Source organism: Herpailurus yagouaroundi, unplaced genomic scaffold, assembly GCF_014898765.1.
Source record: "Herpailurus yagouaroundi ecotype Mexico unplaced genomic scaffold, PumYag 160, whole genome shotgun sequence".
Taxonomy (NCBI): domain Eukaryota; kingdom Metazoa; phylum Chordata; class Mammalia; order Carnivora; family Felidae; genus Herpailurus; species Herpailurus yagouaroundi.
In genome coordinates, this window is record NW_024412401.1 from 20,641,555 (window position 1) to 20,664,435 (window position 22,881).

The window sequence follows — 22,881 nt, forward strand, 5'->3', positions numbered from 1 at the left end:
GACGGGCCCAACTAACCAGACTAGGATGTGATTTGGAATTGTTGGGCTAGAATGAAAATGTGTATAGTGAATGTAAGTAACGTTACTGGAAACCTTTGAGAGAGAAATTGGAGAATTGAAATCCCTAAAAGGGTATGAGGTTGGGTAAGTTTTTTTTTTTTAATTTTTTTTTAACGTTTATTTATTTTTGAGACAGAGAGACAGAGCATGAATGGGGGAGGGTCAGAGAGAGAGGGAGACACAGAATCCGAAACAGGCTCCAGGCTCTGAGCGGTCAGCACAGAGCCCGACGCGGGGCTCGAACTCACGGACTGCGAGATCATGACCTGAGCAGATGTCGGACGCTTAACCGACTGAGCCCCCAGGCGCCCCTTTTTGTTTTTTTAATTTTTTTTTTTGAGGTTGGGTAAGTTTGAGTGGAGTGCATTTAAGCAGCAAAACTAACATGTCCTAGATTTGTGCTGAGAAACTAGTAGAGTGCTCATAATTCATTTTATTGGCTGCTGCTCATGCAGTAAGTAAGTGAATCAGCCAGATATCAGGGCTCAGGACCCTGGAGCACAGCACCTAGTGTAGTTACCACAATTACCATATGATGGAAGGTGAGGATGGTACTATATAAAGTAGCACACTTAAGGACAGGGTGTTTGTTCATCTCAGTACTTACTTACCAGCTGGGGAAAAGATAAAGATAGAACTTACACAGGCTTCACTTTTGGCTCTTGCTTGCCTCCAGGGCTTACAGGAATCGGGAAAAATTTAATGAATAAAGGAATTTATAAATAGAGCTGTCTGAAAATGTAGAGACTGCCTTGAGAGACAGCAATTTCTTCTTCACAGGAAGTATTTAAGCAAGGCGGCCAGGGTTGCTAAACACAGGGAATGACTACTCTGGGTGGAAGGATGGATTAGATATCTCCCAGTGCCTTTCCAAGCGTGAAATTCTCGAGTTTCCAGGATCAGAGTGACTCTGAGAAGCTGTCCACCATCCAGGGTGGCTCCCAGCACAATAACATGATGATTTTAACTTGAGCTTAGTTTAATTTAGTTCACCCTGGCCCTTCTATGACTCTCCTTAGACCCAATAAAACCCTTTATGGTATGAGAAAACCACTTGACATCTCCAGCTGACACTGTGATCCAGGGATGTTCCCAGTTTAGTCTCTTGGGGAAAGGGAGCCTAATTAATTCTGGAGTGACTTAAACCCCCACAGCTTGTTGTCCTGGTAGCACTAGACTACCTTCTGCCTTCTGCTATAAAGTAGAGTAGTAGAACACGGATCACCAGCAGGGAACTGACATGTGGGACCCGGAAACTCCATCACAAAAAAAAAATGAAGATTTGGATTATGTGAATCACAGATCCTTCCCACTTCATGGCTGCTACATTTGTATCTAATGAAGTAGGGCAGCTAAGGTAATTAAGCTAAGCAATTGTGTCTTTGGATTGATTTTAATTGAGAGATGTACATATCCCAGAGCTGATTTTAAACATCACCAGAGAACGTGTTTGTGTTCTTTATAGCAATTGTCTTGAAGTTATAAGCAGGAGCCATCTTATAACTTGTATTTTTCAGAAAGGGTTTCCTTGGGCTAATATTCTTAATAAATTTCCCTGTTACTTGTCTTCTTTCTTTTTTTTTTTTTTTTTTTTTTTTTTTATTCAAGTTTATCCAATCCCCTACTTACAAGTCTGGCCCCATGCAAAGGCTGTAGAGGACACAGAAATTGGGAGTTGTGAGAAGGGGGAGATTATTTCTAGATCTGGGAAAGCAAGAAACTACACTGGATTCGTGGAGCTTGAGCATGCCTGTGTTAAAATAGCCTTTGAAGGATTTTGACTGATAGGAAGGGCATTACAGTTGGAAGGAAGAATGTGAGCAGTAGCATAGATGCAGAAAAGTCTGGGCCATATTTAGGGAACTGTACAATAGGCCAGTTTGAATAAGAGTAAATAGTGGAAAAGAAAGATGAAAGAATAGTTAGGGTTCAAATGGGAGCATATTGAATGTGTGGCTGATATTTGGACTTCATTCAGTAATCCATGGGGAGCCACTGCAGGTTGTGAGCTGGTTAGTAAGAAGACATGATCAGTGTTCTGCTTTAGGGCAGCAGTGGATAATATATAATTCATAAAAGTCAGAAGCAAATAACAGGATATTGAATCCAAAAGGAAAGTAAAAAAAAATCTGAGATGATATTAGTGGGATTAGAAAGGAAGTAATAGTGGGGTGCCTGGGTGGCTCAGTTGGGTAAGTGTCTGACTCTTGATTTTGGCTCAGATCATGGATGCTCTCAGGGTCATGAGATCAAGGTCTGTGCTGGGTGTGGAGCCTCCTTAAGATTCTCTCTCCCTATCTATCTGCCCCTCCCCTGTTTGCACTTTCTTTCTCTCTCATAAAAAAGAAAGAAGGAAAGAAAAGAAAAGAGCTTCAAGAGACCCTCAGATGAAATATTTAGGACCTGACCGATAATCAGAGGAGCAACTGAAGGTGATTTTTAGATTTCATGAAAAAGTTATAGAAATGCAGATGAACAGATATGTTTAAAATCAGAGAAGGTGATTACTAAGTAGAGAATATCTCTTAATGTCTATTATTTTGTTCATGATGCTACTTTCTCAGATTTTACCTTTGTTTAAATAATAGCAAGTAAGCTTTTTTAAAACATAACCTTTTTAATACTGTGAAAATTATTAAGCAATCTGTATAGTAATATAAATTCATATACCTATATTAAAATATATTCCCTTTATTATCTAAAAAAGTATTTAAAAATCAGAGAAGGTAAGAAATACCATTTTGGAACATGATTATCTTGAGAAGCTATAAGCACCTAAGAGAAAATGTCCCACAGTATGAGTTTGCAACTAGAGAGATGGTTTTAGGAGCCAGGGCTAAAGATGCAATGAGAGGATTTGTTATAAGTCAGGAAAAGCACACACAGACAACAGGGATAAGAACATGCTTTGGGGGAACAGTCCATATTATGTGAAAGGCATTGTAGAAACTGTTTGATATACTTTATATAATCCTTGCAACCAGGTGAAATGATCATCTTAACATGAGAGATGAAAGACTAAAATTCAGAGTAATTATCTCATTACCAGAAGATTGAACATTTGTTAAGTGTTGGCTCCAAGGTTTAAATGAAGGTCAGCCTGACTCCGTTATATCACACTGCAAAGCAATCAAAGAGGAAGGTAGGGGAAGAAAAAAAACACCTAAATGAATTGTTAGAACAAGGAAAGGAAAGACCAAGTATCTCAATTAACTCTATGGTGACCATGGGAATAGAAAAAGACTGAGGTAGCAGTGCCTGGGATGCTCAGTCAGTTGAGCTTCTGACTCTCACCTTAGGTCATGGTCTTGCAGTTTGTGGATTCAAGTCCTATGTCAGGCTCTGCACTGACAGATTCTCTGTCTCCTTCTCTCTCTGCCCCTCCCCTGCTCATATTCTCTCTCCCTCTCCCTGCCCCCCATTCTTAAAAATAAATAAATAAACATTAAAAAAAAGAAGAAGAAGAAGAAGAAAACACTGAGGTAAGGAGACAAAATGTCTTCAAATGGTTCCCAGTAGATCCAGCTTTTGTTGGGATTTTGTGCCAAGGCCACATAGAAACCAGAGTTAGGTACATCAAGAAAGGCTATGTAGGAACTTTGAACTGTGTCTGGCCTAGCTGGAGGTTGAGTTCCATGTATAAAGATACATTTTAACTTACTCTAATAATCACTTATCCCAGAAGCATCCAGATATTTTCTAACTTTGTTTTCAGCAGCAGAAGCTACCTTTTTTTTTTTAACTTAAAATATAGGAAAATCCCAGATAAAAGCAGAGCTATTCAAGTTGAGAGAAAGGAGGTGCTCTCCTCTTCCTCCTTGATCCTCTCTACCTTAACCCTATTTCAGTCCCTGAGAAACCTGCTTGCTCTACATAACACCATTTGAAAACCCCTTTTTTATCCTTTTCTTTCTCTGTTTCTTTTTTTCTTTCTCTCTTTGTTTTTTAGAGGGTGTGAATTGGGAAGAGGGGCAGTGGGGAGACACACACACACACACACACACATACACACACACACACACACACACACACACACAGAAAGAGAGAGACAGACAGACAGACAGACAGACAGACAGAAAGGGAATCTTAAGCAGACTCCATGCTCAGCACGGAGCCCAATGAAGGATTCCATCCCATGACCCTGGGATCATGACCTGGGCTGAAGGCATCCCTACTTTCTTTTTTTCTTTTCTTTTGTTTTCTTTTCTTTTCTTTTTTTCTTTTCCTTTCTTTTCTTTCTTTCTTTCTTTCTTTCTTTCTTTCTTTCTTTCTTTCTTTCTTTGAGTGAGAAAAGGAAGTGACAGGTATTGCCCTTTATTATAGATGAGAAAAGCTAGAAAATTGAAGGAAAAAGTAATTTGCTTTAAGTACAAATAATTTAGGAATTCAGCTGAGAATAGAACAGAGATTTCCAAACTCCCTATCAGTCAGTGTTCTCTTTGACCCTTGACTCCAATTATAAAACAAATAAATTTATTTAAAAGAGAACATAAATTCGATTTCTAAAATTCCATTCAACACACATTTGTTAAGTACCTATGTGTGCAAAACTGTTAAGACTAAGTAAATGTTTCCTTGTTTTTATAGAGTAAAAAAAATGGAAAATAAACCATCTGAAAGCATCATATTTTATTACTTAATAAGCATATTTACTGCTTACTTTGTGAGACTACAAAATTATAAGCACCAAAAGGAGATTGTGTGGACTGCAATATTTGGTCAGACCCAATTTAAAGCTCACTCTAGGCAGAAAAGAAGGGTTTTTGTAGCACACAATTGCTTTACAAAACCTGCCTTATAGACTAAGCAGGTAACTCCTGAGGAAGACCCTGAGTGTGAACATAGAAGCAGTAGCTAAAAAACTGTAGCATTTTGTAGGTTCCTTTCTACCCATTTTGTATTTGAAGTTTATTTTATATTAATCTTCAGCTTTTTTTTGTTTTAAACCACCTGAAACCAAATCCAAATTAATTGAAAGGTTATCAGAGGTCCATGAATCACCTTTGGAAAAAGCAGTTTGTAAATGAGGGTGCCAAGACTCACCCCATTTTCTCTATGTAGAGGAAACAGTAGGAAAAAAATCCACAACAAAGGAATGTGGCAAGTTCCCAAAAGCCAAGAAGCTATTAGAAGTAGGAAACTGAAGGAAGTTTAGTCATCTAAATGGCATCATAGACTAGTAGATGTTTCAACATCTTCCCACCGCCCCCCTCCCCGAGTTTTAAAGAAGATCCTTGTTCTAGAGTGTTTTCCTGTCAGAAAATAGTTGTGATTGAAATGAGGTAAAGCGGGGACTGTGAGAAGAAAGGCAGAGTGTGGAGTGCTGGTGGGTTTTGGACTGTGCCTCTTAAAAGTGTTTTGGGAGAAGACTTGCTTTTTTGTATATGTGCCTCTGTTGCTTTAAAAAAAGAAAACTTTTGTTAGCTTTGCTGAGATTCATGTGATATAAATTGGGATGGGAGAACCTTGATTTCTGGAGTAACTGGAGATTTGTGCATTGGATATAATAGCTAACTCTGAGAAACCTTAATGGAATAGACTGAAAGCTTTCATGATTTTATATGACAGTCTGGGAGAAACACAGCTCTTAGCGTTAGTCAGGTAATAGCACATCTGCCTCTGTATGAGAGTCCTATCGTCAGGTTCCTTTGTTGATGAAGAGCTCTATTCTCTGGAAGACAGATTTGTTCATTGAGAACCGATTAGGATTTGTATGCATGCAGTCTATGACATTCTAGTACTAAGTAAGAGTCATTGGCTATGCTGGTATCACAAATATGCCATTGCCAGACTTCACTGTATTTATTATAGTTATATAGTTTTCAGATTGAGATAAATATAAACTTAAAGACTTGCTGTAAACCTTTATACTAAATAAATTTTCCAGGGTGTGTGTGTGTGTGTGTGTGTGTGTGTGTGTGTGTGTGTATAACAACTGTGGGTAAATGCAGGATGCTGGCAGCATAGAATCACAGCTGGGGCTTGGAGGAAGTTGAAGTTGGTTTGTACCATTTTGCCAGTTGGAAGACTGAGAATTGGTAGATCAATACTCCAGCCCTAACTCCAAGTTTCAGTAATATTGTTTTCATTTCTATGTTATGTGATTTAGTTCAAGGTCTAGGCAGCTTAGAGATTATCAGCTGAAGGTGGGACCTGTTATTTCTACCTTTAGATTCTCATGTCCAAATCCTATAACCATGTCTTATAGAGCTAGTGCTATTCCTTGCCTTCTCTTTGATACTTCTTATGAGTCTAGAGTTTTTCAACCTTGTTGTTAAAATGTGATGATCCTTCTCCCAGATGTTTAGTAATTACAGAGAGAAAAATAATAAGTTTAAGGTGGAGAGTTCTGGCAGACACCATCTTAACCAAGCAATCTAGGTTCATATCACCAGGAATACACATGATAGCATGTATCTCCTGATACATGCACTGAGAAGGGCATATCAGACAAACCCGAGTTGAGGCACATTCTACAAAAAAATTGGCCAGTACCCTTCAAAAGTGTCAAGATCATGAAATGCAAGGAAATAATGAGGAACATTGACAAATTGAAGAAGACATCCAGCTAAATGCAATGTAGGATCCTGGAGCCAAGAAAAGGAGAAGGAGAAGGAGAAAAGAAAAACCAAAACAACAACAACAAAAAAAAAAACAACATTAGTAGAAAGAATTGTTTTGTACTTCAGTTTATAGTGTTATATGGTTAATTTCTTAGTGTATAATTATTCTATTATGGTATATAAGATGTTAACATAAGAGTAAGGGGGGGTGAAGGGTATATGGAGATTCTCTATAGTGTTTTTGCAACTCTTCTGTAAGTTTAAAATTATCTCAAAATAAAATGATTTTTTTAATGTGGTGACCAAAATTGGCTTTTTCTTTCAATAAGGGTTATTAAAAAATTACTCTCCTCATGAGTAAGATAGAGTATTTCCTATAATTGGTGTATTCACTTTAATTTTTTAGTTCTTTTGTAATTATGTGTTGAATAGATATAAAGTTTACAACAAATGTATAATTTGTAAAGAGTAACAATAACATGAACACAAGTGTAGCTTGAAGCTCTCAGTATGCCTTTTCCATTCTCCCTACCTTCTCCCTAAACTTTTTCCTGAATTTTGTACTTTGTATTCTCTTGCTTCTCTTTACAGGTTTACCTTGAAAATATATGTCCCCAATGACATAGTTTTGCATGATTTTTAACTTTATGGAAGTGGAATAATATCATATGTATTCTTTTTCAATTTTCCCCCTACATATTCCTAAGATTTTATCATGTTAACGTATTTAACTGTATTTCCTTCATTTTCATTGCTATGTAGTTTTCTATTATAGGAACATAACACAGGTTACTGCTCTATTCTACCATTAATGGCTATTTGGTTAGTTTCCAATTTTGCTGTTATGAGAGTGCTACCATACACATCTTTGTATATGACATATTATGAGAGTTTCCCTAGGGTGTATACATAAAATGGACTAACTGGGGTATAGAATAAATCCTCATCAACTCTAAGATAAAGCCATATTATTTTCCAAAGTGGTTGCCCAATTTTTAATACCATCAATAGTATGTAAGTGTTCCTTCCAGTGGTTCTACTTTCTCTCTAGCACAATATTATTAGACTTAAACTTTTTTTTTTTTTTACCAGCTTAGTGGGCATGTATATAGAAATTTTAAAACATTGCCATTTATTGATTGACTACTTTGAATCAAGTACTCTGGCAGACATTTTCATACATTATTTAATTTAATCCTCTCATAGCTCTTCTCAGTCTGGTGGAAGAAGCTAATGTTGTATTTAGTTTGCAATAACATAATTACACCTCTCTCTCTCTGACACATTTATTCTTTAGTGGGTCTTTCTCCATCTTGTGTGTCCCTAATTTATTTCCTGTTTCTTTTTTAAAAATCTCATTGTAGAAGAAATTTGAGGGACGATCTCTGGTTTCTAAGTGGTTAATAGCATGCTCCAAGTCACATTGTCATTAATTAGTAGCAGAGTGAAATTAAACCTGGTTCTGTAGCTCCTAATGTTTTTTCTTTTCTTTTCTTTTCTTTTCTTTTCTTTTCTTTTCTTTTCTTTTCTTTTCTTTTCCTTTTCCTTTTCCTTTTCCTTTTTCTCTCTCTCGCTTCCCTTCCCCCCCCCCCACATTCCATTTCTTCCTCCCTTCCCTCACATTCTTCTGCTCCTCCTCTGAGGTTTGTATTTTTTCCCCCTCTCAGTTTAACAGCTTAAATGTACTTTCCAGTTGGCTGCTATGTAATATGATGTGCGTGCAGAGTTCCTGATTCTAACTAAACAGTCATTACTCAGGTCTCTGGCTGGCCATTATGTTCCTTATAACCATTTCACATTCCTAGCTATGCTCCTTGTGTGGATTTGGCCAGACTACCCTCTAAAAGCTGCTGGTGGCCCTGCAGGGGTTGGAGAGAAGCCAGGACTTCAGGATATCCCATTCTTGGCTCATCTTTCTTGGCAACAGTAGAAACTCAAGCCTACTGTGGAGGTGTACGCAACTAAGAGTAGAACTGGGTGCCTAGAGAATGGTGATATTAGAACTGCTAACATTAGTTAGGAGAACACAGGTTCTTTTGACAGAAAAAAACAGACTTTAGGTTGGGATACAAGCCTTGTAGCTAACAAGCACAAAGTAATTTTGTTTAGCCTGCATAATATTTTCTTTTCTTTTTTTTTTTTTTTTAATTTGGATGCATGCACTCTCCAATTTGTCACAGTACCCAGTATTTCATTTCCTGTTGTTTTACATCTAACTACCTGCTATTAACTTCCTGGCTCCTAAAGTTATTTGATGGAACCCTGCCTAAATTATTGAAATATGAATTTTATCCTTAATGAAGTCACTTGGGCCTCACAGAGAGCAGAACTGGAAGATACATTCTTATTCCAAATCATAGTTGTCCAGCTGGTTGTGCTTTTTCCTGATAGCTGAACATCTCTTAGCTGGAAATATCCTTTTACTTAGAGTTTACATTTCCCTCAAGATATGAGTTTTCCCCCCATCTAATCTTATTTGGGATGATTAAGATGAAAAGACTTTTCTAGTCTTGGCTTATCCACACTTGGTGACTTGGGAGACCTGAAAGAAATTGATTAAAATAAATATACTTTATTCGCCTTTTCTGGGTTGAGGATAAAGAGAAAGAAGGGGAAAAAAAGCAGGGTTTTTTTGTGTAGAAAACCAGGTGTCAAATATTTTATTTAACTCATTAATTAATGCGATAATCAGTAAGATGTTAAGATCAGTTTAAATGAAAGTGTAGAAGCTAAGTATTTATAGGCAGTTTAATGAAGAAAGATTAAGATTTCTGAATTATACATAAACCTAATTGAAGTCCTAAAGTTCACAAGTCATAACCTTTGGAGTTATGTTTTTCACAAGACATAAAATATTTGTATCTCTATGGGATAAAAATCTATAGAAAACTAACCAAAGGCAGGGGTGCCTGGGTGGTTCAGTTGGTTAAGCATCTGACTTTGGCTCAGGTCATGATCTCATGGTTTGTGGTTCGACCCTGTGTCAGGCTGTGTCTGAGAACACAGCTCAGAGCCTTGAGCCTGCTTTGGATTGTGTTATCTCCCTCTCTCTCTGCCTCTCCCCCACTCACATTCTGTCTGTCACTCTCTCAAAAGCAAATAAACATTTAAAAAATTAAAAAAAAAAAAAACTAACCAAAGGCATAAACCCAGAACTTCACTAAGAGATCACCTGGTAATTCTTTTGCTTATCTCCAATGATCTGTCTCAGATAATTTTTCTGACAAAGTGTAGTCATCAGCTCAGACTTGATTGACAGAAAGTAGAATCTGTTTGCCAAGCTTTGAAAATATAACTTTATGATGAGAACATACGAAATGAATTCTAAAATTTAGCATATGTGTCTTAGAGGTAGATTATTTTGGATTTCTGAGAACAAGTACCAAGTGTCTTAAGCACATGTTTCAGTGAAATGGTATTGGCATGAGAAATTTTATTCTGAATCTTTTTATTTCCTTTACAGAAATTCCATGGAATTATAGTTGGTACTACTGTGCAATGTCTCTATTTGAAAGGCAAGATGGAGGTAGGTAAACTCAGTAAATATTTACTCAGTAAATAAGTAAGTATGTATGTCATTTTTATTGCTTCTAAAAAGTAAGTTGGTATGCGTGTGCACCCATGTACATATGACAGATAAACAGACTGGCCACCATATCAATCAAACCACCAATCAATGAAACCTCCAATCTACCAAACAACTGAACAAGAAAGGAAATATACCTTGCAAAAGTAAATACTTTGTACTTACAAGTATAAGCTCTACTGTTTTGTTATCTGAGAATTCTAATTTGAGTAGTTCTAATCTTATCTTTTGTTCTTTTATTTCTACTTTTATTTTGTACTTTTATTTGGAGGTTCACCAGAAAAGCTTGTGTTCCTTTTTCTCTCCCCATCCTTCACAACTGCCTCATGCTAAAAAGAAGTGGTCAGTGTGAAAAAAGGTTGCTGAAACAGATAAGGTCATCCTTTGCAGCCTCTCTGTGGACAGAGCAAATAGGTCTGGCTATGGTGTGAGGGAGGATTTCCATACCACTTCCATGTTCTCCTTTGGTGAGTCCAAGTACTAAAGGGAGCTGAGGTAATCACACCCAAGCCTGACATGAGGGAAAAAAATTTTCTGACATAAAATTTTCAAAAAGGAAGCCAGAATGTAGTTCTATATTTAGAACTGCCTGACATGAAAAAAATTTTTTTCTGACATAAAATGTTGAAAAAGCAAGCCAGAATGTATTTCTATATTTAGGCTTCCTTTTGAGGAACGAAAAAAGTGCAGAGAATGAAATTAGGTCACTGACTTCAGGCCACACTAAACCTTTTTTACTTTGTCATTGTGCAGTTGTCCGATTCCTGGAGAGAACTTATTTCAAGGGCATGAGCCCTAGTTCCAGAAAGAAGAGTTCCGTCCCAAGGGCATAGGCTTTAGTTCCAGGAAGAGGAAGTTAGGGAACTCTCAACTGAGGGAAAAACCAGGGAGCCCTTTAGTACTCTCAGAACTGCTAAAGGAAAGAAGGCTGAGGGAAACAAACTAATGGACCAGTTTCTCCTACATCTTCTTATGAACAGAAAATATAGAGAGCAGAATACTTTAGGGAGTAGTAAGTTCAAAGCAAATGAGGAATGTGGCAACCATCAATAAAGACTGATTTACTTATTCAACAAATACTCATTGGTCATCAAATGAATGCCAGCCACTGGGCTACATGCTGGCAATACAATGGCAACAAAACCAGACAGAATCCCTGCTTTCATGAAAATTATGTTTTAATGAAGGACAGCCTTGAATTAAGTCATAGCATGTTAAATAATAGCACAGAGAAATATAAAATTACAGCTACAATAAGTGCTATGTAAAGATCGTTTGGGAGACATAGTGGTTCAAGCATGGATTCCGGAGCCATACTGTTTAGGTTTGAATCCTAGTTCTACCACTTACTCTGTTATCTTGAGAAAATCTCTTAATTTCTCTATGCTACAGCATAGATTCTCATCTACGAAATCAGGCTATATGTAGTAGTGCTACCTCGTAAGTATGTTGTGAGGATTAAGTGAAGTAGTATTTGTAAAGAACTTAGGACACTATCTGGCATATGGTAAACACTAGGTAAATGTTTATGTAAAAAAATACAGGAACTTTGATGGTTTTGTTGTTGTTCAAGAAGATAATTTAGAACTTGAATATTTATAAATATGGGTTATTTCAAACGTCCAAAGTTTTACTAGTGACAAATAATTGAAATCAGTTTCCCTGGCCTAAATCCCTTGAAGTAAGCTAGGCCTATCTACTATAGTAGAGTTACTGCTTGTGCTGTTTTGAGCAGTGAGCAACTAGTACTGGTCCATCTAGGATGTCCTTTTAGCTTGAGTTAATAACGGTGGCAAACCCAGTAATTTGGCCTCTGCCCTTTTCTAGGCTATCAGCCTCTTCTGATTAGAAAACTTATAGTACCTAGAGTGAATATTGACTGGTTCTAGCATCTTGCTTATCTACCCTCTCCTTTCTATTTTTTCTACTGCTTTCTTAGTTCAGGCTCTCATCATTTTGAAGTGTTGACTATTATGGCAATATTTTAAGTCATTTTATGAATGCAATCTGTTCTTCTGTAAATTCATCATATTAATTTTCTGAAATTCCAGCTCTATTGGTTTTTTTGTTTTTGTTTTTTTTTCCCTGCTCAAAATCTTTCTGGGATTGCTTTTCAGGTAAGGTCATCAACCTAACATTAAAGACCTGATTTTACAGTCTTTTCTCCTGCTTTCTTCAGACTCTTCCTACCTCTGTACTATCATACAACCTGTCTGGCTTCAGTACCAAACTTTTCATTAGGTTCTTCTTCCTGCCTAGATACCCGTCTCCTACCTTTATATTGAGCCTATATTCATCTTTTAGGTTTAGTGCAAGTTTTTCTCCATGAAGCTTCTTTCACCAGTTCCAGCCACCAGCCTCCCCCGCCCCCATCCTCCACATCATCTTTCCTTCTTGAATTCTTACAGTGTTTTCTGCAGTTTTTAAAAATAATAGCTTTATTGAGATATAACTTATATGCCATCAAATTACCTTTTTAAAGCATAAAATTTAGTGACTTTTTAAAATGTTTTTTATTTATTTTTGAGAGAGAGCATGAGCGGGGGAGGGGCAGAGAGAGGGAGGCAGAGAATCCAAAGCAGGATCCAGGCTCCACACAGGATCAGTGCAAAGAGCCCCAACGTGGGGCTCTAAATCATAAACTGTGATATCACGACCTGAACAGAATTCAGATGCTCAACCAACTGAACCACCCAGGCACCCCCAGTTTAGTGATTTTTTAATATATTCATAGAATTGTGCCACCATTACCATAAATTAATTTTTGAACATTTTCATGTCAAAAAGATACCCCATACACATTAGCATTCATTCCCAATTCCTGCCTTCCCCAGCCCCTACCAACCACTAATTTACTTTCTATCTCTATTGATTTGCCTATACTGGACATGACATAAATAGAATTATATAATGCCTGGCCTTTTGTGAATGGCTTATTTTGCTTAATATTTTCAAGGTTCATGTTGTAGCATATATCAGTACTACCTTCCTTTGTAAGACTGAATACCATTCCAATGTATGTATATACCACAATTCATTCATCAGTTGATGATAGACGTTTGGGTTGTTTTCATTTGGGGGCTATCATGAACAATACTGCTATAACCATTCACGTATAAGCTTTTGTGTGACCCAAGCTTTCTCTTGGGTCTCTCCAATTCATTTTAAGTCTTATTTACATCCTATCTTGAATTGATGCTTTACTGTTTGGGATATATATTGTGTGGTTCTACTAAATTGTCTGCCTAGAACAGTGCTTACAGAGTTTCCTCTGTCCTGGAAAGTATATATGTATATGTTTACACATAAATACTCTGCCAAGGATATACACCAATCTGTTAATGGTGGTTTCTTTGGGGAAAGGGAAAAAAAGGGAAAGGAAACTTATTTTTTCTATTTATATTTCTGATTTTAGACTTTTTATGGTTAAAATACATTTATGGGTTACTTTGGATTATTTGAAAAATCATTAAAGAAAAAAGTGTAATCACAAAGGGAAGTCAGAGAAGTTAAAAGAAAAGGACAGAAAAAAATGGGAAAAACAGGAGGAGGGGGATAGATACTGTGGCATTTAGAGCAGATACTGTGGCATTTAGAGCTTTAGTAATAGAATCATATACAATACCACATTTAAACAAATACAAAAAGTAGACATCTATGATGCATCACTCTGAACATAGTACAAACTATTGAATTGTACATTTTATTTTGGATAGGTGAATTGTGTGTATAGCTCAATAAAATTATTTAGAATAAAACAGACATCTAAAGTTTTTAGAGTTAGTTTGTAGAATTATGTTTCTTTAGAAAATTTAAAGCAACAATTGAACTAATTTTTAGGAACTTTCCCTGACCTCAGGAACAGGAGCAGCCAGATAAAGTACATGATGCCCAACTAAACTTGAATTTTAGTAAAAACTGAAACAAATTTTAGAATAAGTATGTCCCATATAGTATTTGGAACATATTTTGTTTTTGTATTTTTATTTGCTAAATCTGGCAACCCTAGACAAAGAAGATTAATTTTGAATCTCTTAGAGTGAACTTGCTTCTTTAGCGTTACCAGGATTTACAATTAGATCCAGCTTTGTGTGAATGGCCTTTTGTTTCTAACTAATGGCCTTTATTATAAGTTTCCCAATCTCTCATCTCCTATCCCAGGAAGATTTTATGATTAGGAAGCCATAAAAATGATATCTAGCAGTTCAATCAAACATGATTGAATTTAACTTTAATAAGTTGATTTATTGATAAATTGATTTATTGATAAAAAAAAATCATGCTCAACTTTGCAAATGATGTCAGAGGGGCAAAGTACCATTCCCAACTTCCATCTATCTAGAGTAATATCTTCCTTGAAAGGAAAGGGAAGAAACCAAAGGTCTACAAGAGGAATAGTGGGTAGGGCCTTTAGTTTTGATCATATCCTGAATTGTAGCAGCTGACCAATGTTCTGTGTTAATAAATTAGGACTTGGTGGGGTGTTTTGTTTTGTTTTTGCTTTTATTACTATTTTGATTTTCTATTTGTTTTATTACTATTTCATTTTCTTTTATCACTATTTGATTGTCCTTTGAGCAATTCTAGCCTTATTTCTGCTCAAGTCAGACCCAAGAATTAGTGAAGTTATGGAGGAGACGGGAAGAGGCAGAGGTACCAGAAGAGTTATAGTAGCTCAAGAACTGGACTTTTCATGACATTCAGGACTTTAGTGAGCTTCCTCTCCAGGTTGTTTTTTTTTTTTAATTGAAGAAAATGTGATTTTATTATCAAACTTTCAAAAGAATTCCAAGTATATTACAAAGAACATCCATATTCACCTCACCCAGATTCCTAATTGCTATTATCTTATCACATTTGCTCCATCCGTGTATGTATGTGTGTACATACTACATATATTTATATATAATAATCAGTTGTTTTGTGAGCCTTTTGAGAATAAGTTGCATCCACGATACCCCACCATCCCTAAATACTTCAGTGTATATTTCTTCACATTGAGGATACTTTGCTGCTTTAACTACCATATAATCCTCCAAGTTAGGAAATCAGCATTAATATAACATCATCATTCAACCTCCATTTAAATTTCACCAACTTCCCTAATAGTCTTTTCTTCCTTTTTGACATACTGCACCTTCCAGGAACACATGCTCCTGTTGGCTCTTCAGCTTCCTTCAGTCTGAAACTGTTCTCCCTTTTCCCCTGCCTTTTCAGGTCCTCAACAGTTTTACCTCTTTTTTTTTTAAACTTCATTTCTTTCTTTTCTTTTCTTTCCTTTTATTTCTTTTTTCTCATTTGAGTATAGTTGACACACAATGTTACATTAGCATCAGGTGTACAACATAATGATTCGACAGGTTTGTACATCATGCTCTCTTTACCACAAGTGTAGCTTGCGTCTGTCCCAATATGTGGATACATTGATACATCACTCGTACAATATAATTGACTATATTCCTGATGCTGTGCCACTTATTCAGGAAATGCAGGCTTCCTGTTATGGGATGTATGAGTCTCCAGGTTCTTTTTGACACTGCACTCTACCCACCCTCTTCAGCCATGCTGAATATCCTTCTGTTTGCTGACCTTAGCCTAGAAACATCAACAAAGAATTAGCTGAGGTTTCTCTTCCAGCCCAGCTGTTCTGTGATTATGTAGATACTCCCACAAGGAGGAGGTGATTATCCTCCATTGGAAGGGTTTAGACAGAAATCTGACCACAATTTAATAAAACATGTTTTCAAATATCAATTCACTTGTGTCCTTTTTCATTCAATGAATCTTCATTAATCCAAGGCCTAATGCTGAACTAAGTAGTGGAATACAGAGATTTAAAGACAAAATTAAAGGAAATATATGATCTGTACCTTTAAGTAGCTCTTTGCTTAGTGGGAGAAGATGGTATTATAAATAAATATGAACCTGAAACATAATGAAGTAGTGATGATAAAACAAATGAGCTACTGCTTATTCTGCAGGACTACAGACCCCAACCTTGCTTATGGTGACTCTCTGCTACGTCATTTAGCTAATCTATGTACCATTCCTCAGATGGGAATATCATCTGTTGGCTAAACTCCAGATATCTAAGAGATGCAGTCTGGAGAGAGGAAGTATAAAAATTTTTGTGTGTAGCCAAGACTGGAAGTCATATGGTTAGCTAAATTTACTGGTAGCTATATAATGTTTCAAATTATGCTATTTGACTACAGTAGGATAAATTGTGATCATTTGAAATCTAAGAAATACGAGTTTTCCTAAAGTAAACTGACTCCAACTAATCTGACCAGAAATTACAGAAATTGGCCAATTATCCTTCACCTGGCAGCTATCCTTACTTCTTTTTTAGAGATGGGAAAATTTCAGCTACGTACATTAGGTTACTTGGGTGAAGTCACCTAGGCCGATTGATCTAGAATGACAATAAGGGGTCATTGCTGAGTTTCTCCCACTAGCACTTGGGCTTAAATGATTTAGGAGTCTGGCAGTGTAAGGAGAGAGCACGTAACTAATCTATGAGACTTGTACTCCTAAAGATCATCTCACTGTTCCTCTTAGCTGGAAAATTCCATTTGTGATTGAGTTCTCACTGTGAGCAGGGAGATATTTGCTGAGATCATCCTAAACCTGATTGCCACCTGGCCAACTGTCCTTCCTCTCTTTTTCTCCCTTCCTCCTTTTTCCTCCTGGTTACTTTCTTTTCAGTGTGCCTCTTTCTCTAGTTGTCTCTTATAGAGCTCATTTTCCTTTTTAGTTTCTGCCACTTCCTTGTCTGGGCTAATCTGTAATCTTCTGTAGCTTTAACCACCTAAAACCTGAGATTGGATTACATCAAGATTGCAAAAGAGCTAAGTTTATCACCCTGGCATTTGAATCAAAACATTAAGACGGAGGCTGCTTCTATTTTGACACTTCTCTTCTACTACCATCCCACCAAAGGACTGAGTAGAGTTCCCCTCACTGGACTGTGGCTTTCTCTACTGGCTAGATTAGCTTTGTACATCCACAGGAGATAGCTGAAAGTTCAACATCCATTAGGCACAGACAACTGTATCAGTGATGGTTATGGAATCTCCTTGACATAGCATAAGATAAAGGACAAAAAAATATTTAATGAGCACTTTTGATGTGTCAGAAATTATATAGGCACTTTATAGTTTCCCTCTCATTTAACCCTCACATTAGCATTTTAGGTAAGACTTTATTACCCCATTTTACATATGAGGAAACTAAAACCCAGAAGTAGAAAGTGACTTGCCCTATTAACAATTTAGTCACAAAGCCCAGTCTAGAATAGCCAAATTTTTCTAAGCATTTTTATATATCAAGAATTGTTCTAAAACAATGCTTTGTATTCCTTATTAATCCTCACAGTAACCTTATGAGTAGGTATTATTATCATTTCTATTTTACAGACTAAAAAAATGAGTCTCAGAAAGGTTAAGTAACTTCCTCAAGGCTACATAGCTGGTAAGTGGAGGGTTGAGATTTGAACCCTGGCAGCCTCAGTTGCTCATGTCATTAACCCCTGTTGGAGGCTGCCATAGTTTTAAACTGTAGGTCCACTGCACATTTTATAATACCAAGTGGCCTGGCTTCACCAGTATTCTGGCCCTTTCAGTTCAATTATTTTACCACCCACTGTCCAGCTCTCATCTCAGCACATGTCCTTTTGAAACTAGGCCTTCAATCCACAGACTGTAAACTAACCCTTTAGTTACCAAAGATAGACACATTTTCCAGTTACCAGAGGTCCAGCTAGGTGTTTGTCTCCTTGAATTCCATAGCCAGAACCTCTTTAATGAGACTGTCTCTTAGACTTTCCTTGTCTAAGCTAATTTCCAGTCTTCTGTAGTTCTAACCTCTCATCCATAATTCACATTTTGTCACTCTTGTTTCAGCCAAACAGAAATGAACTTTGACTAAACAAGTAACGGGGAAAACACTTAGTCATCCCCATCTTTTCTCAATGGTATTCACAAGCCCTAGAGAATCTTGAATTAATCTTTTATTAATCAGTCTGATAACTGTCTTCCTGCCTTTATTATCTCAAAGATGACTTTCTTTCCTTCAGCTTGTCTTCTATCTCTCTCAGACTTTGAATTTCTTCTCCTAGATGGTTGTGCCAACTGATGTTTTAAACCACTTTTCTCATCATTCCTGATTTTCCTTTTTTAGTGCTGTCTTATGAAATCTGACTTTCTAGCCCTCAATTCCTCTTCCTTTCCTGATAGAAATCCTCCTTTCTTTTCTTCTTTCTCTTATTTCATGGAAGATCCGGTATCAACGAGCCAGAACTATGTAAAGGTTAATCCTGCCCCCAATATGGAGTTTCAATCTGTCTCCACCAGCTCAGGCTCTGAACTTTGGGATCTACCTCTTTTACTTGACTCTTTTTTCGCTTTTTAAGTTTATTTATTTTGAGAGAGAGCATGCATGCACGCATGTGCGCACGTGTGAGCGAGTGGGGGAGAGGTAGAGAGAGAGGGAAATCAAGAGTTGGATCCTTAACCGACTGAGCCACCTAGGTGCCCCTGCTTTACTTTACTCTCAAACTCAAAGAGGGAGGTATGTATTAAATTTCTGTGCAGAGCCTAGACTCCATGTATCTCTTAGGGTTTGGTGGGCTTAGAGAAAATAGCTTACTGCAGCCAGATGAGTTGCTGGAAAAACCTGTTAGACCTTTAGTAAGTTAAAAATAATTAGTAATATCTAGGATTAAATTTAATAAGAAATACAAAATTCAATAAGAAAATATTAGAATAGAACTTTATCAAGAGTTATAAAATATTTTTTAAACATTTCTTTTTTTTAACATTTATTTATTCATTTTGAGGGAGAGAGAGAGGAAGAGGGAGAGGGAAAGAGAAAGAAAGAATCTCAACCAGGCTCCATACTGTCAGCACAGAGCCTGATGTGGGGCTCAGACCCACAAACCACAAGATCATGACTGGAGCCGAAGTCAGACGCTTAACTGACTGAGCCACCCAGGTGCCCCAAGACTTATAAAATATATTTTAATAAACAGAGAGACTGTGCTGGGTCTTTTGGATATGATTAGAAGGGCACATGGCATGGGAGAGACTGATTTTTACTTATCATTGCCTGAGCTGATTATGAACACAATAGAAGATTAGCCTACTCAGGGATTGGATAACCTCAACACTAGTAGAAACACCAATGCTGTCCTGGTACTCTGCCCTAATCGGGCAGTTATCTGGGCCACTGAAAATGTCCCTGCACAAATAGTATAGGCCAACCAGCAGCTCTAAATCCAATATGCAGCTAAATTATCTAAGCCATACATGTTCTACTTTTTTGGATAACCTAAGCTACAATGGTTAGCTGAAAGTCTTATATCACAAAGTTGTAAATAAGCCACTAACTAGCCAAAACAAGGCACAGCAAAAGGTCCTATCAGTTCCGTTTCAACTTCCCCCATCTTTATTCACATAATCCTTGTAATCATTGGAATGAAATAATGAGAAAGAATTGCACTAGTTGAGTAGAACATACTACAAGGTGCATAGAAAGATGGTAAACCTAGCCCAGGGAAGACTCATATGCATTGCTAGCAAGGTAACTATACAGGTATGAACACAATGCATAGAAGAGCGGCTTCCCAGGGGTACACCAACAACTCTCTTCCTCACAGGGATATATAGTGTGTCACTGAGTGGGGGACTAATAGTGCAAAAATGTCAATTCATCCCAGTTAATCTGTATAATCTCTCATATCCTAGGGCAAAAGCAGCTAAACATCCCAGTTTCACCTTTCCCATAATTTATATAAATCCCTGAACTTCCTAATAAATCTGTATTTTTGCACTGCCCAATGTGCAGACTTTGGCCCCTTAGGTATTTTCTATAAGAAATTTTATTCATGTGGGGCGCCTGGTGGCTCAGTTGGTTGGGTGTCGACTTCAACTCAGGCATGATCTCATGGTTTCTGGGTTCAAGTCCCACGTCGGGCTCTGTGCTGACAGCTCAGAGCCTGGAGCCTGCTTTGGATTCTATGTCTCCCTCTTTCTCTGCCTCTCCCCCAACTCACACTCTCTGTCTCACTCTCTGTCTCTCTGTCTCTCTCTGTCTCAGAAAAATAAACATTAAAAAATTTTTTTAAATTTTATTCATGTTATGACTTCATGTTGTTTGGTAATTTCTGCTGATGACTAAAGGAGGAACAGAGGAAATTACATGAAGAACCATAAGAGTCCTTGTCTTATCATTGGCTGTCTCCTCAGCTATTTTTCAAAAGTCTGTTCTAAACAACAGGTATTGGTGAGGATATGGAGAAAAGGAATCCTTGTGCACTGTTGGTAGGAATGCAATCCATTACAGTCACTCTGGAAAACAGTATGGAAAACTTTTCCTCAAGGTTAAAAAAATAGAGCTACCCTACAATCCAGCAATTCCACTATTGAGTACCCAAAGAATACAAAAATACTAATCCAAAGGGATACATGTACCCCTGTATTTATAGCATTATCTACAATATCCAAAAATATGGAAGCAGCCCAAGTGTCCATCAGTTGGTGAATGGATAAGAAAGATGCAATACACACACACACACACACACACACACACACACACACACAGGAATATTAATAAGCTATAAAAAAATGAAATCTTGTCATTTGCAACAACATGGATGGAGCTAGAGATGCTAAGTGAAATAAAGCAGTCAGAGATAGGCAAGTACCATATGACTTCACTTATATGTGGAATTTAAGAAACAAAGGAGCAAAGGGAAAAAGAGAGAGACCCCAGGCAACAGACTCTTAACTATAGAGAACAAACTGATGGTTACCAGAGGGGAAGTGATTAGAGGGATGGGTTAAATAGATGATGGGATTCAGGAGTGCACTTGTGAAGAGTAGGGGGTGATATATGGAAGTGCCGAATCAGCATATTGTATACCTGAAACTAATATAACACTGTATGTTAACTAACGGGAATTAAAATAAAAACTTAAAAAAAAAAAAAAGTCTATGATCTTAGCCTCCAGAGAAATAGCAGTGTCGTTTCCCAGACCTGACTGTTTTTCACATGGGGGTAGCTCTGCCACATCTGATAGCCCACTTTCATTCATCCCCAGAATTCTGGTGAATACAATTTTCTGTCTTTGTCTCTAATCAAAACTCCAGTTTTGAGGGACCTGGACAAAATTATTCTGAAGTTTATCCAGAAGAGAAAATAGACAAGAATAGCCAAGAAGACTTTAAAAAAGAAGACCTGTGGAGAACCTGGGTGGCCCAGTCAGTTAAGCGTCTGGCTTCAGCTCAGGTCATGATCTCATGGTTCATGAGTTCGAACCCCGCATTAGGCTCTCTGCTGTCAGTGCAGAGCCCACTTCAGATCCTCTGTCTCCCTCTCTCTCTGCCCCTCTCTGGCTCTCTCTCTCTCTCAAAAATAAACAAACATTTAAAAAGTAAAAATAGAAGACTTACTATCCTGTATTAAAAGTTATATAATTTAAAAGATGGGTAGAACAGTAGAACATGATAGAAAACCTGGAATCACATTCAATATGTTAGAATGTAGTACATTGTAAAAATGGCTTATTTATTTATTTATTTATTTATTTATTTATTTATTTATTTATGGAATGCTTATTTTTGAAGGAGAGAGTGTGTGAGCAGGGGAGGAGCAGAGAGAAAGGGAGACATAGAATCCAAAGTGGGCTCCAGGCTCTGAGCTGTCAGCACAGAGCCTGTCTGGCATGGGGCTCACACACCCAGGAGATCATGACCTGAGCTGAAGTCAGTCACTTAACTGACTGAGCCACCCAGGTACTCCCCTAAAAGTGGCATTTAAAACCAGAGTAGGAGAAAATATTTGCAAATTGTATATGTAATAAGTGACTTCTATGCAGAATATGTAAAGAACTTTTATTTATTTTTTTTATTTATATATGAAATTTATTGTCAAATTGGTTTCCATACAACACCCAGTGCTCATCCCAAAAGGTGCCCTCCTCAATACCCATCACCCACCCTCTCCTCCCTCCCACCCCCCATCAACCCTCAGTTTGCTCTCAGTTCTCAACAGTCTCTTATGCTTTGGCTCTCTCCCACTCTAACCTCTTTTTTTTTTTTTTCCTTCCCCTCCCCCATGGGTTCCTGTTAAGTTTCTCAGGATCCACATAAGAGTGAAACCATATGGTATCTGTCTTTCTCTGTATGGCTTATTTCACTTAACATCACACTCTCCAGTTCCATCCACGTTGCTACAAAAGGCCATATTTCATTTTTTCTCATTGCCACGTAGTATTCCATAGTGTATATAAACCACAATTTCTTTATCCATTCATCAGTTGATGGACATTTAGGCTCTTTCCATGATTTGGCTATTGTTGAGAGTGCTGCTATGAACATTGGGGTACAAGTGCCCCTATGCATCAGTACTCCTGTGTCCCTTGGATAAATTCCTAGCAGTGCTATTGCTGGGTCATAGGGTAGGTCTATTTTTAATTTTCTGAGGAACGTCCACACTGCTTTCCAGAGTGGCTGCACCAATTTGCATTCCCACCAACAGTGCAAGAGGGTTCCCGTTTCTCCACATCCTCTCCAGCATCTATAGTCTCCTGATTTGTTCATTTTGGCCACTCTGACTGGCGTGAGGTGATATCTGAGTGTGGTTTTGATTTGTATTTCCCTGATAAGGAGC

General features: G+C 37.4%; 1 protein-coding gene across 1 annotated transcript in view; it reads left to right on the top strand.

Annotated features, from left to right (window-relative positions):
• Window positions 1-22,881, top strand: part of LOC121034633 (phospholipid-transporting ATPase FetA-like) — a 101,609-nt gene that overhangs the window by 17,270 nt on the left and 61,458 nt on the right. Inside the window, exon 3 of the mRNA XM_040481612.1 lies at window positions 10,087-10,149. Coding sequence (XP_040337546.1) covers window positions 10,087-10,149 — 63 coding nt within the window. The remainder of the gene's footprint in view (window positions 1-10,086; window positions 10,150-22,881) is intronic.